General features: G+C 44.8%; 1 protein-coding gene and 1 long non-coding RNA gene across 4 annotated transcripts in view; one reads left to right on the forward strand and one right to left on the reverse strand.

Moving 5' to 3' along the window:
• Positions 1-211: 211 nt before the first annotated feature.
• The window catches only part of GPS1 (G protein pathway suppressor 1), a 29,114-nt gene continuing 12,501 nt past the window's right edge, over positions 212-16,824 (reverse strand). For all 3 annotated transcript variants that reach the window (XM_020814572.3, XM_020814557.3, XM_072990642.2), the window contains 8 exons: positions 14,547-14,607; positions 14,186-14,271; positions 7,492-7,586; positions 6,848-6,953; positions 5,662-5,742; positions 5,411-5,548; positions 2,629-2,763; positions 212-1,484 (listed from right to left, as the gene is read on the reverse strand). In XM_020814572.3, coding sequence (XP_020670231.1) covers positions 1,410-1,484; positions 2,629-2,763; positions 5,411-5,548; positions 5,662-5,742; positions 6,848-6,953; positions 7,492-7,586; positions 14,186-14,271; positions 14,547-14,607 — 777 coding nt within the window. In that variant the 3' untranslated portion in view covers positions 212-1,409. The remainder of the gene's footprint in view (positions 1,485-2,628; positions 2,764-5,410; positions 5,549-5,661; positions 5,743-6,847; positions 6,954-7,491; positions 7,587-14,185; positions 14,272-14,546; positions 14,608-16,824) is intronic.
• On the forward strand, positions 7,572-16,820 carry LOC144586287 (uncharacterized). Its single transcript, XR_013541026.1, has 2 exons — positions 7,572-7,694; positions 14,020-16,820. It is a non-coding gene; the product is annotated as an uncharacterized LOC144586287 (long non-coding RNA).

Genomic DNA, 16,824 nt, shown 5'->3' on the forward strand with positions numbered 1-16,824 from the left:
GGCCCAGGTCCAGCAGATCTGACTCTCAAAAAGGCAAATTCTGAGACTGATAGTTTAAAAAAATCCAAAATACAGATTCCTACCACTGACATTTTTCCAATGTAGATTAACATAAATAAAAATGGACATTTTTCTGTGAGATGCATTTTCAAACTCCCTGATCAAAAGTGCCTAAGACAACTTTAAGGACTGCTTTTAACGACAAACCCAGTTTAGGCAAATACAACTTTAATACCATTTGACAAGTGAGTAATCAGCCTTCCACAGTTTTCCAGAAGTGGAAGCATTCATGCCATGCCCCTGGCCTTTCCTCAAACATCTCTGCTAGAATACTGCCTTGTTTTCCAGGTCCAGTGTATGCATGTGCTAGAGGGGGAGAAAAAACCAATTAAGGCTGCAAAAATCTTTACAATTATGCTTTTTAATGCATAGGAGAGAACTTGGTTTTAAACTAAATAGCAATAACAGTGTCTGTAGAAAGTCTATTGAGTTGTCAAGGGCTAGGGTCGAACTTGGTAACTTTGTCCTTGGGATGAAGCCTAATGAATAAAACCCAGATGGAAGGAACTGCTTGGATATTTAAACATTTAAACTATGCTTTTAAACATAACACAGTCTGAGTCTAGCCTGTGATCAAAACCCTCACTCCACCTTTGTTTCTGGGGTGAAGGATAAATAAAAAGTGTTGCCAGGAATGCAGAGTCCGGCAAGATCCTGCCCTGATATGGAGAGCAGCCCTTCTGTGCCATTTCCCAAGAAGGCTAGAAAACCACCATACACAACAGCAATAAACTGGGATGGGGAGCACCAAGAACTGCAGCCAAAACCAGGCCAGGGGATGCAAAAGCAAACCAGAAGTTTTGAAAACAGGAAGAACTGATTGAAACCAGGCTGACCCAGGGCAAATGCAAACACAAGCATCGTAGTAAGTGGATGGAAAGGACCCTGGGCTTCCTGTTGGTGCTGCCCGGGAGGGGCTTGCCAGGTCAGAGTCAACGTATTTGTATGGATGAGAAATTCTACAAGAACATATTTGTCCCTCCAGGTTCATGCTATATATGTATTTGTGTATGTTTTACTGAACGGAAACCACAAAGCTCAGCTGGCCACTGAGGGAAGCCAAGAGAAGCCTTTGCTTGGGAAATTTCCCTGAGGAAGGACAAGATGCCCTCCCCCTCCCAGCACTCACATGCTCACATAACTCTTGAAGACGCTGCAACTAATGGAAGTTTCTGTTCTAAGACGAATTCCCAGCATTGAAAGGTCGTGCCCCTGATGGTCCTGCCCCTCCCACACCTAGAGAGTCTGAAAAAGGCACCACAGGACAGGTGGTAGCATGGATGCTGGAGAGAGACACATAGCCCTGGGTGTGGGGAGGAAGGAAGAGTCTTTCAAGGATGGAGAGAGCTTCACATGTTGGTGCTCATCCGGGACTGGCTGTTTGCTGGAGTGAGTTCACCTTGGCTTCCTTCTCGTGGAGGGGACTGCAACAAGACCAGAGAGACCACAAGGCCAGTGAGCGACAAGCTGGGAAGGCACCCTCACCCCCTCCAATCTCTCAACCTGCAGAAGCTGGCATGGAAGTAGAACCCAAACCCAGACAGATAGGATGCCTAAAGGGCAACATGTACCCAACCCTGTTGTGTAAACAGGGATAGGAGAAGGAACTGTTAACTGGAACTGGTCACAGGGATCACATAATTCCCCTAATACAGCAGCTCCACTAGTTGCTGATCCATCTCCTGGCACAATTCAAAGTGCTGGTTCTAACCTACAAAGTCCTATATGGCTTGAAGTCTAAGATATCTCCCTTTATAAGCCTCGGGTGTTAAGATTGTCAGGGGAGGCCTGTCAGTGCCATCAACCTCGCACATGGGTTTGGTGAGGACACGAGGGAAGGCCTTCTCTGTCGCTGCTCCCAGACTTTGGAACTCCCTACCACAGGAGGCCAGGCTGGCCCCATCTTTTCTGTCCTGCAAGGAGAGAAAGGGCTTTCTCTTCAGTCAGGCTTTTCCTTAGTGACTGAATGTGTGAGAGAAATGGGATGGCTTGTAATTTTTTGTTGCTTTTAAATCTGTTTCAGTAATGCTTTTATCTAACATTTTTAATATAGCGCTTATTTAATTCTTTTTAAAATATTTGAATAACATAGTATATTTAGCTTTTAAATATTGTCTTTTTAAATTATGTAAGCCATCTTGAGCCCTTTTTAAAGAAAAAGCAGGGTAAAAATATTTAGAATAAATAAGTTTCCAAGCACCTCATTAAGGTACAAGAGCCTGCACTTTCCTTGTGAACCTATCAATGAAGCTCTTCTCCTTTACTATTAATTATTGCAGTGGCTGCAGAAATTATTTTTCCTATCCTGAAGCATCCAGGTATATTTTCTGAAGAGAAGAAAAAGTTGTCTAATCTATTTGTGACCTGCCAGGACTTAGACACTGGATAGGTGCATACAAGACATGCAAGGGAATGGCTTATTCTCATGGCTTCTACCAGCTTGGACATAAAGCTCTTTTTTATATTCACACAACAAACCATCTTCCTTTTACATTATCTATGTATCAAAGCAGTCTATGGATTAGTAAAACTACTCCCAGTCTCAAATTTAGGGGGCTTTTGGCTGACCTTCACGTGGATCTGATTGCGCAGGACAGCTGCTCGTAAGATCATAGCTTTGGCGCGACGCTGGAACTCCTTCCCCATCAACAAAGACTTTTCAAAAGTAGTACTGCGCTGGTCGACATCCCGTGCATATAAAATCTGCAAAACAATTAAAAGTTGAAAGAGCTAGGGCCTTTACAGGATTTGTACAGAAGCCACACAAACACCGGTGAAAGCAAGAGCCTACAATTTGCAGGAAGAGAGGGCATGGATCTTTGTGGAACAAATATTGAACAGAGTCTTCAAATTTTAAAAAATTAGAGAGTACAAGCATGCTTTCAGAAGAGACTTTTACTGCATCATCCCCCTCAAACTCAGATGTTGCTGAGGATTTCCTTTCAATAAACATTTCTACCAATTTGTCTGCATGTTTTTCTCAACATTGAATCACTCTTCCTAAATGCTAGTGCTAGGAGCCTCTTATCTCAAATCATAGAATACTGGAGTTGGAGAGCTTAAAAGGTCAAGTTGCCAAGGGGGCCTTGATGTCTCCTTTTCCAACACTGCCTAACGACCAGCTATTTTCAGTGGGATAACGAGTTCTATGAACAGACAAATGGAGTGGCCATGGGGAGCCCCCTCAGCCTGGTTATAGCAAACATTTCGAAAAACAGGTCCTGGCTTCGGCACCCTTCACACCCATAGTCCAGTTCTGATACATGGGTGACACCTTGCATTGTGGAACCATGGTGAAGAAAAACTGGAGGAATTTCTAAACCATCTCAACAGCAGCCATCCACATATACAATTCACCATGGAAAATGAAATTGAGCGCCAACTCCCTTTCTTAGATATCATGGTCGTACGCAAACCTGACCTCCTATTGGGACACAAGGTCTACAGAAAACCCACCCACACAGACCGGCATCTACACAAAAACTCCAACCACCACCCACAACTAAAAAAAAAGGCATAATCAAAACACTGGTAAACAATACAAATCGAAACTGTGAAGCTCAGTTTCTCAGCACCGAACTCAACCATCTGAATTGAGCCCTACAGGCAAATGGCTATTCCAAGAATGAAATCACAAGAGTAATCAAACCAAGAAAACAACACCAAACTGAAAAGGAAAAACAGCTACCCACAAATAAAGTATTTCTGCCATACATCAAAGAGGTCATGGACCGCATGGGGAAACTTTTGAAAAAACACAACCTACAAACAGTATTCAGGCCCACCACAAAAATACAACAAATGTTACGGTCAGCAAATGGGACCCCCTCACCACTGCAGGAGTATACCAGATACCTTGCAGTTGTGGCCAGGTATATATTGGCACCACAAAACGCAGCATCCACAACAGAATCAAAGAACATGAGAGATACTGCAGACTAAAACAACTGGGAAAATTAGCAGTAGCTGAACATGCCCTGAAACAAGCTGGACATGAAATTCTATTTCAAGATACTGAAGTACTGGACAACACCAGCAATCATTATGTTAGACTGCACAGGGAAGCCACTGAAATCCACAAACACCAGCAGTGTTTCAACAAAAAAGAAGGAAGTCTAAACTCAACAAAGCCTGGCTCCCAGCTCTCAAAAATACAGCGTGCAAAAGGTCAACGAACTCTACCCAGCCACAAGGACCAGTGATCACTGCACACAAAAGACCAGCTAACGACACCCATAAATCACAGTGACAGATAATCTCTCCCCCTTATCACAACAATACACCCACAACAAAAAACATGCTGATCACCATAATCACCCATTATCCTGAAAAGGACAAAAAGCTGATCCCACAGCTATATATAACTATCCCACAAAACTTCACCAGAGCAGAAAGTTCTGATTCCTGTCCTCTGAAGATGCCAGCCACAGAGACTGGCGAAACGTTAGGAAGAAAAACCTCCAGAACACGGTCAAACAGCCCGAAAACCCTAAAACAACCATTGGATCCCAGCTGTGAAAGCCTTTGAGAATATATTTTGTGAGATAAATGATTTGTCTGTTTGCTGGCTTTCTGATCATGCAGGACCAAAGGCAGATTACAACAGGAATTAAAACAGATAGTTTAAAAGGCAATTTAGTTAGTTATATAAAAGCATAGTTAAATAAATTAACATATTAAAAACAAGCACTGAATTAATATAATATATAATGTAATATAATCTTAGAACTGCAGAGCTGGAAAGGACCCTATGGATCACGAAGGGCAGCCCCAGTCATGGAGGCCTAGCATGGAATCGAACCAACCTCTGTCTCTGCAGCCCAAATACCTAAGCTACTAAGCTATGCTAAAGCAGAAGCATATATATGCACAAAGCACCCACCATTAAAAACACCTTCCTCAACAGCCACTTCACAGCCAAAAATCTGCCTAAATAAAACAGTCTCTGCTTGTCAGTGTTTGAAGAGTGCAGAAGGGCCCACCCCAGTCTCCCTCAGAAGGTAGTGGCCCAGCCCAGCAGCAGACACCTACCAGGCCTTTTCCCACAGCCTCACCAAATATGCTGTGAAGATGTCTGGACTGACACAAAGGCTTCCCCCTTAAGAATTCAAGGTATGGGCAAGCTGACGTGAGGAGATAAAAGTCTATCAGACTGCCTGGACCCAGGCCAACCTTGGCTGTGAATGTCAGAAGTAGCATTTTGAATTGTGCCCAGAAACACGTGAGTGAACCTGGTGGAAATACCATTTATAGCTGTGAGCCATGAACAGAGGAAAGGTTTCAGTCCATTCTCCGGAACTAAGTTTTGTCGACAGGCGGAGAAATCAGTTTGGGTGAGACGAGAGCTCACCTTGCTGTGAGAGTCTATTCTGGCATTAATCAGCCCCTCTAGGATCAGCTGAGTGAGCTCATCTTCCAGAGCTGCCACTGTGGTGTTGAAGGCAGTGGCCATCTTGCGCATGTCTGCTGACACATAGGGGCTGAAATACTGAGAATAAGAGAAAATGTACATTAATTACTCTCTGCATGACCCTAAGTGAAGAAGAGAAGGAGAGAATCTCATCACAACAACAGGAAAGCCATTATTTGGATGGCGATTACCTGGATGAGGGCTCGATTTCGGATCTGGGTATACAGTGTTCTCACATGAGGTGCCAGGTACATATCCAGTAGGAGGTTATCCTGCAGAGAATCAAGTTGGGGGGAAAATGACAAAAGGAAGCTCACTGCAAGCTTCACACAGCAAAAGATGTATTCCTCAGTTTGTACCATATTATTATTATTATTTGAAAGTAACAATATTAATGGAAAATAAGCATTGATGGATGGTAAGTGTTAGACCTAATGAGCAGGGATTACAAAGGCACTTTTAAAGATCGATCTGGATGCAAGCAATATCCTGTAGGAGGTGGGAGGGGGCAGAAGTGATTCTGGCTCCTTCCATTTAGTTGTTTCTGAAAGGCAAGAGTGTAATGAAAGAAGCAAAGGGAGTTGGCAGGAGAAAGCAAATGAAAAATGTAGGCAGATGACTGAATTCACTAGCAAAATAATGTGATTTTAGGCCAACAAGCAAGGCTAAAATAAATAAAGAGCTTTTTCCGACAACACATTTATCTTTCTCTCCTTCTCAGTTTATGAGACAGAGAGAGAAGAAAATGAGTGTGTGCTTTAAATTCTCCCTCTATGTTTACATTTCTGAGATTAGTATGTTAGTAGTTTGTAACAAGGTAGCGACATGAAGAGGCAGCTTGTTTCAGATATAAAGCCAAACCAGGGTTTGCCATTAAGTGAAAAAAGCTTACAATGGACCTTTTATTTAAGAGCTCCTTCTTCCCTTTTCACATTCCACTGAATTGGTCACTTTCTACTTTCAGGAAAACCACAGCTTGCCATTCCGCCCATATAAGCAGCACACTATGGTTTGCCCTGTAAATCAGAACAGTAGACCTGGATTTTATCCTTCTTTGCTGGGCCAATGAAAGCCACCGTCTGTGTTATGATCTTAATGGCAAATTATTGTTTGCTCCGAGCAAGAAAGTAATCAATTAAGGAGAATGTGTCAGGAGAGGAGAGAGCACACGAGCCCAGTGTTCTTTCCAGATGCACCCATGTACTGTCAAAGCAGCGTTCAGCTGCCATTGACTCAGCCACTCAGTCACACTGTTGATGCTTTGATTCCAAGAGCAGGCTGGTCTGACAGGCAAGTGCTTTTAATTCCAGCAGTACAAGCACTGCCTTCATCCCTTTCCCAAGACACTCAGCAAGGGCTCAGATCTTTAGAACTTACTTTCATCTCATCCAGCATCTTGAGACATGAGGCGTATTTGGATTCGTAGAACTTAAAGATGATGTCCCGCACCTGCGGTTCCAGCTCCAGGAAGAGTTTGAAGGAACTGCAAACAGAGTAAGAGTCAAGGATCCAGCATCATCTATTCCTTACCACGGCCACTGCCACCCTCAAACTGTCTAGTGAGAATGCCCATGGGCTGCATGTCCCTTTCCAAGGGAGCAGTTTCTTAAGTCATTTCAAAGAAAAAGAGCTCATAGATTGCTACTATAGATATCTGTTCTTTGCTCATATCCTGACATGGAAAGGCATGTCAAGCCAGACTCCAGTCTTACTCAGGCCTGGGCAGTTTTATGAATTTCTCTTCTGACTTTTCATTTTTTTTTTTCAGGAGATGACAATGGAAGTAGAGGGGAACATCTGCCCAGTCGTTTTTCATCTGCAGTTTGCCTGCTCGGGGGTCCATGCACCTTCCTCCAGAAGACAACAAGACACAGAACGGGAAGGATGCAATCCTGTGCTCACCAGGGAGTAAAGACTGCGGAATAAACTAGATCTGAGCAGCCATGCCTGAGATTGTCCCATTAGCAGAGGTATTGGTTCAGCAGGTTCATGGGTCTCCCAAGGTCCTACCCATCACTCACCTGCTGGAGATGACATTACGCTGCAATTCCTGACGGTCAAAGGTAGCGAGTGCACACAGGCCGCCATAGACAGCGACGTTGCTAGGAGAGAGCAGCTAGAAGGGAAAAAAGGAAAGGGAACCTATGGAGAACAGGACGTACAGTAGATTCAAAGTACCTCAAGTACAGTTATAGGCAATGAAAAATTAAGTAGTCTTACTCATGTTACATACAGCACTGATGTTACCTGTCTGTCATGGGTTTGGAGGGAAAGTTCCATCCTATGGGGAGTGGAAGGCGGGACATCAGGAGGAGGGGCTGTACTGTATAAATATGTGATGCCTGTGTGGTGGAAAACACACACTAAGGGAGATGCTGAGAGACACTGGGTTGTGACGAAGCAGCAGCTGGGAAGAAGAAGCTGTTGTGGGAGTCTGTGTGTCAGACAGGGTACTTCTGTGTGTCAGAGTACCAACCTGATAGGTTCAGGTGTCTGTTGGTTAGCCAGAACTGATAGGTTCAGGGTCTGTGCTTTAAGTTAAGGTTCTGAGTGAACCAAACTGTGTGTATGTATGAGTGAAATAAGCCACGTTACTTTATTTATTCACCTGATTGTTTTATTTACCCTGTTTGTATTTAAAATAAACCTTATTCTTTTTATTGTTTAAAAATCCATCCCTGGTCTGTGTGACTTCTTACAGGGAATGGTTGGTGGCAGCTTAGTGTAACTGTGTGACATATCCCGGTAGGTCTGGGTTTGTCACATTGATTGGTGTCCAGCGTGTGGGATACGACTGGTCCAGTTGTCCAGTGGTCCAGCAAAGCCTTGGCAAGTGTGCCCAGAGCAAGGGGGGTCTAGTCAGGGACAGTCTGAGGCGCGTAGGTAATCTTCTAGGTGTACCTCACGGGGAGGTGCGCTAGTAGAAGAACGTGCCAACTGGGGAGACTTAGATTAAGGTGCTCTGAGGCAGCCTGATTTTGGCGGGAAAACGCTGAGGCAAAACTGCGTAGCAACAGCGAGCTAGCTTGCCAGCTGAGAGGCCCAGCAGAGGGGGGTAGGCTCTGACTCGATACTGTTGCAAGTTAGTGCTGAGGAACAGCAGCAATCTCTAGGGAGAGCTGGTTCTGAGGCAAGAAGGAAAAAAGTGGTCGTTTTATTTTGAGGCTTGACTTTTTAAAGCAGCCTGTTCTGAGGGGGGATTATGCCCTTGACTCGAAGCCAGATGGCCGAAATGAGTGAAGTGAAAGACCCCCAGATGGACCAAGGTTCTGAGGATGAATTTGGCTCAGTGCAGGGTGACAGCACAGGAGAGCAGAACCCAGAACTTAGAAAATTGCTCATAGCCCAACAGCATGAACTGAGGATGAGGCAATTTGAGATGGAGGAAAGGGAAAGAGAAGAAAGATTAGAGAGAGAAAGAAGGGAGGAAAGAGAGAAACAGCGGCAATTTGAATTAGAGAGAGAGAGAGAGAGAATGGAGAGGGAAGAAAGAATGGAGAGAGAGAAAATTGCTCTGGAAAAAGAAAGAATGGCGTTTGAATTAAGAAAACTGGAAATGATGAACCAGAACAATAATAACAATAGGGATTCTGAGGGAGGCCAACTGTCTAAAGCTGACCTGAAGAAATTCCCTGTGTACCACAAGGGAGATTGTCCTGAGGTGTTCTTTTCCTTAGTGGAAAGAGCGTTTGTGGACTTCTCAGTGAGGGAAACTGAGAAGATGACCATCATGCGATCTTTAATCAGTGGTAGCCTGGCTGAGGTTTATGCCGAGATGCCTGAGGAACTGATGAAAGATTTTGCAGAGTTTAAAAAACTGGTGTTTGCCAGACATGGGATAAATGCAGAGCAGCTGAGACAAAGATTCAGGTCCCTAACCAAGAAGCCAGAGCAGACTTTTACCCAAGTGGGGGCCCAATTGGTGAGGCTGCTTGAGAAATGGCTATCTCAGGAGGGGACAGAGACCTATGAGCAGCTTAAAGATTTGATAGCACTGGAACAGTTCTATTCAGTCCTGCATGGGGAATTGAAATTCCAGGTGAGGGAAAGGAAACCGAAATCTGTGGCAGCAGCCGCAGAGATCGCAGACTTTATTTCCCAAATAAGAAAGCCCTTGGGTGAGGGGAAATCTGTAGGTAAACCCAAAGAAACCTACAGCAAGTACTCTCAGGGACCAGGGAAAAGCCAGCAAGGGGGAGGGGCCCATGGTGAAGGGAAGCCCTCAGACATGAAACTAAGACCTCAGAATTTGGAGGGAAAACCAAAACAAGATGAGAGAGAATCAAAATACACCAGAAAATGCTATTTCTGTCAGGGAAAGGGTCATCTAATCTCAGAGTGTGAGAAATTAAAGCAGCTAAAAGGAATGGTGCCTCAGAATTCTAGTGGGACCAAGCCAAAAGCTGTGTTCTGTGTCCAGAAAGAGCAAGGCTCAGTGTCACTGAGGGAGCCTGTTGCCATGGCTACTCAGTCTGGAACAGCTACCTCTGCTGAGCAGGCTGAGGAAAATGGTCCTCTTGTGGAGGTAAAACGCTGCTTGCTGGTGAAAACAGATTCTCAGTTGTTTGAGACAGCTGGGGTGGACGTAGGAATACTTGACCGTCAGTATAGGGGGCTGCGGGACACTTGTTCCCAGGTAACCCTGTGCCATCCAGATATTATTCCTCGGGAGTTTATAATCCCAAATGAGAGCATAAAGGTGGCAGGGATTGAGGGGCAGGTAATCTCTCTGCCAGTAGCAGAGGTACCTGTCCACTTTCAAGGCTGGAGGGGAGATTGGCGGATAGCGATTTCATCGACTCTGCCAGCAGCCGTGCTCGTGGGAAATGACCTGGCTGAACATGTGAAACGGGTGCTAGTGATTACACGCTCACAAGCCACCACAGGGACAGTTCAGGGGGGTAATGATGAGCCAGAGACGGAAGCAGAGGGGAGTTCAGAAGCTGTGGTGGAAACCTTAACCACAGACAGCAGATTTGGACAGGAGCAAAAGGCAGACGCCACTCTCCAAAAGTGTTTTGAACAGGTGACTGACGCCCAGCTAACACCTGAAACCCCAGTGAGATTTCTGGAGAAAAAGGGGATTTTATATAGAGAAACCCTGAGGGATATCTCAAAAGGGGGAGATGGGATCAGAAGTCAGCTGGTGGTACCTGAAAAGTATCGCCCCATGATCTTACAAAGGGGTCACTCTGACATGTTTGCTGCACACTTAGGAGTGAACAAAACACAGCAGAGAATCACACAGAATTTCTACTGGCCTGACATAGGGAAGCAGATCAGGGAGTTCTGTAAACAATGTGATGTGTGTCAAAGGCAGGGGAATAACCGCGACAGAACCAAAGCAAAGTTGTGCCCTTTGCCTGTGATTGACACTCCGTTCAAATGCATAGGGGTGGATATTGTGGGACCTTTGCCCAAGGCCACAAAGAGGGGGAACAGGTTCATTCTAACAATTGTGGACCATGCCACAAGGTATCCTGAAGCCATACCCTTGCCTAACATTGAAACTAACACAGTGGCCGATGCTTTGGTGGGGTATATGTCCAGGATGGGATTTGCCTCAGAGATAATCACAGATTTGGGCGCATCGTTCACATCAAAGCTCATGAAACGCTTATGGCAAATCTGTGGAATTAAGCACAAGGAAACCACTGCTTATCATCCTGAAAGTAATGGGTTAACTGAGAAGTTCAATGGGACTCTAATGCGCATGATTAGGGCTTACTTGGCAGAGAATCCAAACAATTGGGACCAGAAGCTGCAATCCCTTTTGTTTGCTTATCGATCAGTGCCACAAGCCAGTACCGGGTTCAGTCCGTTTGAACTTTTATTTGGAAGAAGGGTGAAAGGGCCCCTTGATTTGATCAAACAAAATTGGGAGCAGATCACCCAGGATGACCCACAAGACGTTGTGACTTACATAGACACCTTGATGAATGACCTAAGGAGAAATCTAGAGCTGGCAGCAGAAAACCTGCAAGCTCAGAAGGTCAGACAGAAAACATGGTATGACCACAAAGCTAGAGAGAGGCACTTTGACCCAGGGGAGGAAGTGCTTTGGCTTAGGCCCTGCAGAGAGAACAAACTGCAGCTCAAATGGGCAGGACCATATAGGGTCATTTCCAAGATGTCAGACCTGAACTACCTAATAGAGCAGGAGGAGAACCAAGCAAGGAGGGTGGTTCATGTGAATGCCCTAAAACCCTACTACAGAGGGGAACAGAGGGTTTTATTCGCAATAAAAGCAGCTGAGAGTGAGGAAGCTGAATTACCCTTCTGGGAGGGTAGAGGGGAAGTAAAATACAACCCAGAGGAGGTAAAGATCAGTCCTGCACTCACCCAAGACCAGCAGCAAGAACTAAAAATGCTGCTTAGTAAATATCAACAGGTGTTTTCCAACAAGCCGGGGATAGTGAAGGGAGTGATGCATCGGATCCACACAGGGGATGCACCCCCGCAGGCAGTATCCCCATACCGAGTAACGGGACCCTATAGGGACAAGGTGCGGAAGGAGCTGGACGAAATGCTGAGGGAGAACATAATCGTCCCCTCTTCTAGTCCTTGGTCCTCTCCGATAGTCCTTGTGGACAAGCCTGATGGTAGCATTAGGTTTTGTGTCGATTACAGGAAATTAAACCGTGTAACCACTCCTGATGCCTACCCAATGCCCAGGCTAGACAACCTGATTGAAACCATAGGGGGTTGTCGGTTCATCTCATCATTGGACCTGGTAAAGGGATATTGGCAATTAAGAATTGATCCCAGGGATCAAGAAAAGACTGCCTTTTGCAGCCCTTTTGGTCTCTATGAGTTTCGAGTCCTGAGCTTTGGTCTCAGAAATGCACCAGCCACATTCCAAAGGCTGATGGACCAGACCTTGGCAGGGCTCAGTGACTTTACAGTGGCCTACATTGACGACATAGGGATCTTCAGTAATACCTGGGAAGATCACCTGATACACCTGGAGTTAGTGCTGCAGAGGTTAAGTGCAGCAGGGCTAACAGTAAAGGCCAGCAAGTGTCAGCTGGGTAGCCCAGAAATAAAATACTTGGGTCACATGGTAGGGGGAGGAATGATAAAACCCCTGGAGGCCAAAATAGAAGCTGTTCGTGATTGGCCTAGACCCAACACCAAGAAAAAAGTCAAATCATTTCTTGGGTTGGTGGGCTACTACAGAAAGTTCATCCCGAGGTTTAGCGAGATTGCGGCTCCGCTGACCGATCTGACGAGGAAGAAGGCTGATGACCGCATCCCGTGGACCAGCGACTGTGAGGCGGCGTTCCAGAGGTTGAAGGAGGCGTTAATCAACTATCCTGTCCTGCGTGCTCCAGACTTCGACCGGGAGTTCATCATCTACACCGATGCGTCTAACAGCGGGGTAGGAGCAGTTCTGTGCCAGGAGGATGAGAATGGTGACCAGCATCCAGTGTCCTACCTGAGTAGGAAACTGCAAAAAGGTGAGAGACATTTGGCAACCGTGGAGAAGGAGTGTTTGGCCATAGTCTACGCGATCCAGAAGGCCAAGCCTTACATCTGGGGAAGACATTTTATTCTGTGTACTGACCATTCACCATTGCAATGGTTAAAGACCATGAAAACCCACAATAGCAAACTTATGAGGTGGGCTTTAAACCTACAGGACTATGACTTTGAAGTGAAGGTGGTCAGAGGGTCAGTGAACTGTGTTGCTGACGCCTTATCAAGAAGACCTGAAGAATGAAGACGGCGAAAGAACATGGACTCTATGTGTATATATTGGTGAACAAAAAGTTAATGTACCTGTTTTCTGAATTTGGGTTTGTATGAATAAAGGTAAATTGATGTAATGTATATGGTAAATGTTTAAATGCCTATTTGCTATGGTTTAACTTAGAGTGTAAGTATATGTAAGTATTATATGGTATGTATAACTGTTATTGTGTATTTTATACAGGTTGTTTTTTTGGTGAAAAGCACTTTTAGCTTTCCCCCTACAAAACAACTTATAAAGAGGGGAGGTGTTACATACAGCACTGATGTTACCTGTCTGTCATGGGTTTGGAGGGAAAGTTCCATCCTATGGGGAGTGGAAGGCGGGACATCAGGAGGAGGGGCTGTACTGTATAAATATGTGATGCCTGTGTGGTGGAAAACACACACTAAGGGAGATGCTGAGAGACACTGGGTTGTGACGAAGCAGCAGCTGGGAAGAAGAAGCTGTTGTGGGAGTCTGTGTGTCAGACAGGGTACTTCTGTGTGTCAGAGTACCAACCTGATAGGTTCAGGTGTCTGTTGGTTAGCCAGAACTGATAGGTTCAGGGTCTGTGCTTTAAGTTAAGGTTCTGAGTGAACCAAACTGTGTGTATGTATGAGTGAAATAAGCCACGTTACTTTATTTATTCACCTGATTGTTTTATTTACCCTGTTTGTATTTAAAATAAACCTTATTCTTTTTATTGTTTAAAAATCCATCCCTGGTCTGTGTGACTTCTTACAGGGAATGGTTGGTGGCAGCTTAGTGTAACTGTGTGACATATCCCGGTAGGTCTGGGTTTGTCACAACTCAGAAGGAGTAAGGAGTACTCTACAGATAAATTATTGGGCCAGATTTAAGAATGTATTCTTCCTTAAACGAGGACCAATGAAGAAGCTGCTGCAACTGGGATCACGCATAGCATTCTCCTTCGGATCAAAATACACACACCCCTTCCTCCCGATTCGCCTCCTCCTTACCTCAGGGAAATCACAGTGATCAAACGAGGCCAACAGGAAGCACTTTGCCGCCTGCTTGTATTTCCGGGCAGCTAGTTCAGCCAAGCCTAGGAACCAGACTTAGTTAGTCTTTTGTCCAGGACACTAAGGACATGAGTTGGGAGAGACACAGCACAAGGATCACACAAAAGTCTAGGGGAGGAGCTACTCACAGCTCTAGGGAAGAGGGAACTAAAATACTGATGCTGTACTTCAGTCTTTACCCTGGGGTAAAAAAGTAGAACAGGCAAGAAACAAATTGGGGGAGGCCTGTTTAATACACTGCTTACACCCAACATGTCTGACCAGTGGCATCCATGAAGCAAGCAAACTACACACTCACCTGCCGCACACTTCAATTTGGTGAGGATTGCCTGCGTCTGGCTGTCACGTTCTCCTCTTTGCTAGAGGGGAAGAGAATCAACAAATGAGTGGCAGCTTTCCAGCCAATTCCTTCCATTAAGCTAGAGCCCTTCTCTAGTCTGAGGACGTCCTTCTGTTGCACCATCTCCTTAGCCCCCAGCACGGCACCAGCAACTCATCCTAAAAAATGGATGGCCTCAATCAGAGCTCCCAAGCAGGAACACGTGTGCAACAACACATCACCAAGTGGGAGGATGAGGAAAAGAGGTCTTTGCTTCGCTCGGACAAGGGGGACCTCTAGAACCATCCTTAGCTCAAAAGCCAGGATGAATTTCTTTGCTCTTTTTTTTTTGCTCTAGCCCTCCCACTACCCCAGATAAGAAAGCATAGCTTGATTAATTTTTAGAGGCATTTACATAGGTCTAAGATGGGACAAGGAGACCATCAAACTGGAGAACAAATGAGAAACACAAGGTAACTGGGCCAACCGCAAACCTTTCTTAGGACCAATCAAAATGCCACAAAAGTCCTTTTCAAATTCTCCAGGATTCATCATCAGACTAGGTGGTAAAAAAACAAAAACAAAAAAACAACCACACAGGAAAAGGAAAGAAACAGAAAAGTCCTAAAAATCAGGCCAGATGTTGTAAGCCATGATGTCTGCAGTTAAATTGCAGTATGTGGTGTCCAATGAATTGAAACAATAAATGTGCAGGTTATTGCATTAATCACATTGGCTCAGCAATTCACTCAGGGCTGACAAATCAATGGCTGCTCCTCCTTTTCTGTACACATTAATTTGGCTGAAATTCATACATCAGAGTTGGAAGGGACCTATAAGGCTATCGAGTTCAACTCCCTGCTCAATGAAGGAATACAAATCAAAGGATATCTGCCAGGTGGTCGTCTAAATTTCTCTTGAATGCCTCCAGTGTTGGAGCACTCACCACCTCTTGAAGTAATTGGTTTCACTGCATTACTGCTGATATTTAATCAAAATCTGGCTACCTGTTATTTTAATCCACTGTTGCATGTCCTGCACTCTGGGATGATCAAAAACAGATCCTGCCCCTCTTCCGTATGACATATTTTCAAGTATTTGACAGGTGCTATCCTATCTCCCCCCAGTCTTCTTTTCTCAAGGCTAAACATGGCGAGTTCTTTTACTCTTTCACCATAGGGCTTGGTCTCCAGCCCCCTGATCATCCTTGTTGCCCTATCAATTTGTTAGCATCCTCCTTGAAGTGTGGTGTCCAGAACTCAAGATGAGACCTAACTTGTGCTGAATAGAGGGGAACTCATACCTTGCGGGATTTGGAGACTATACTTCTGTTAATGCAGCCTAAAATAGCATTTGCCTTTTTTTGTAGTCACATCACACTGTTGGTTCATGTTCAGTTTTGTGACCTACAATGATTCCAAGATCCTCCTTGCTTGTAGTATTACTGAGCCAGGTATGCCCCATCTTGTAACTGTGTGTTTGGTTTCTTTTTCCTAGATGCAGTACTTTGCACTTATCCCTGTTGAATTTCATTCTGTTGTTTTCAGCCCAGTGCTCAAGCCTATCCAGATCATTTTGAATTTTCTTTCTGTCTTCCTGGTTATTGGCTCTTCCATCCAATTTTGTCTCATCCACAGATTTGACTAGCATTCCCTACACCTCACAATCCAGGGCACTAATAAAAATGTTGAAGAGTACCAGGCCCAGGACTGAGCCCTGGGGTACCACACTTGTTACTTCCACCCAGTTTGAAAAGAAGTCATTAATCATCACCCTCTGGATACGATTCTATAGCCAACTGTGTATCCACAATATATCCTGACACTGAGTTTAGCACAGATGTCATGACTACAACTTCAGACCCAGTGTTTCGACTTTACTCCTGTCCCCTGATTTTTTGCAGTAGCTGAACTAACAAAGTGATTTAGAAAACTTGAAAGGCATTTTGTGGCAACTAGGTTGCTCCTAATAACAGTATTGCCCAAGTGTGATTTTGTTAAGGATTCCATGATATAAATCCAGGTCTCTGTTTAGTACAGGACTTAAGAGTGTCAGAGGAAATGAGTCCAAATAGGTCCAAAGCCACATGTAGCCATGACTTTGGGCCAGTTGCCTTCTCACAATGTCACAGGACAACTTGGAAGGAAAAATGAATTCCACAGAGGAAAGGTGAGATACCACTGTAAAGAATAAAAGGAAAGGAAATCAAAGGCACAGACCTGGGTTGTGGCAATAGACATATTGTAAAAAAGTTACT

Source organism: Pogona vitticeps, chromosome 2 (assembly GCF_051106095.1).
Source record: "Pogona vitticeps strain Pit_001003342236 chromosome 2, PviZW2.1, whole genome shotgun sequence".
Classification (NCBI taxonomy): Eukaryota; Metazoa; Chordata; class Lepidosauria; order Squamata; family Agamidae; genus Pogona; species Pogona vitticeps.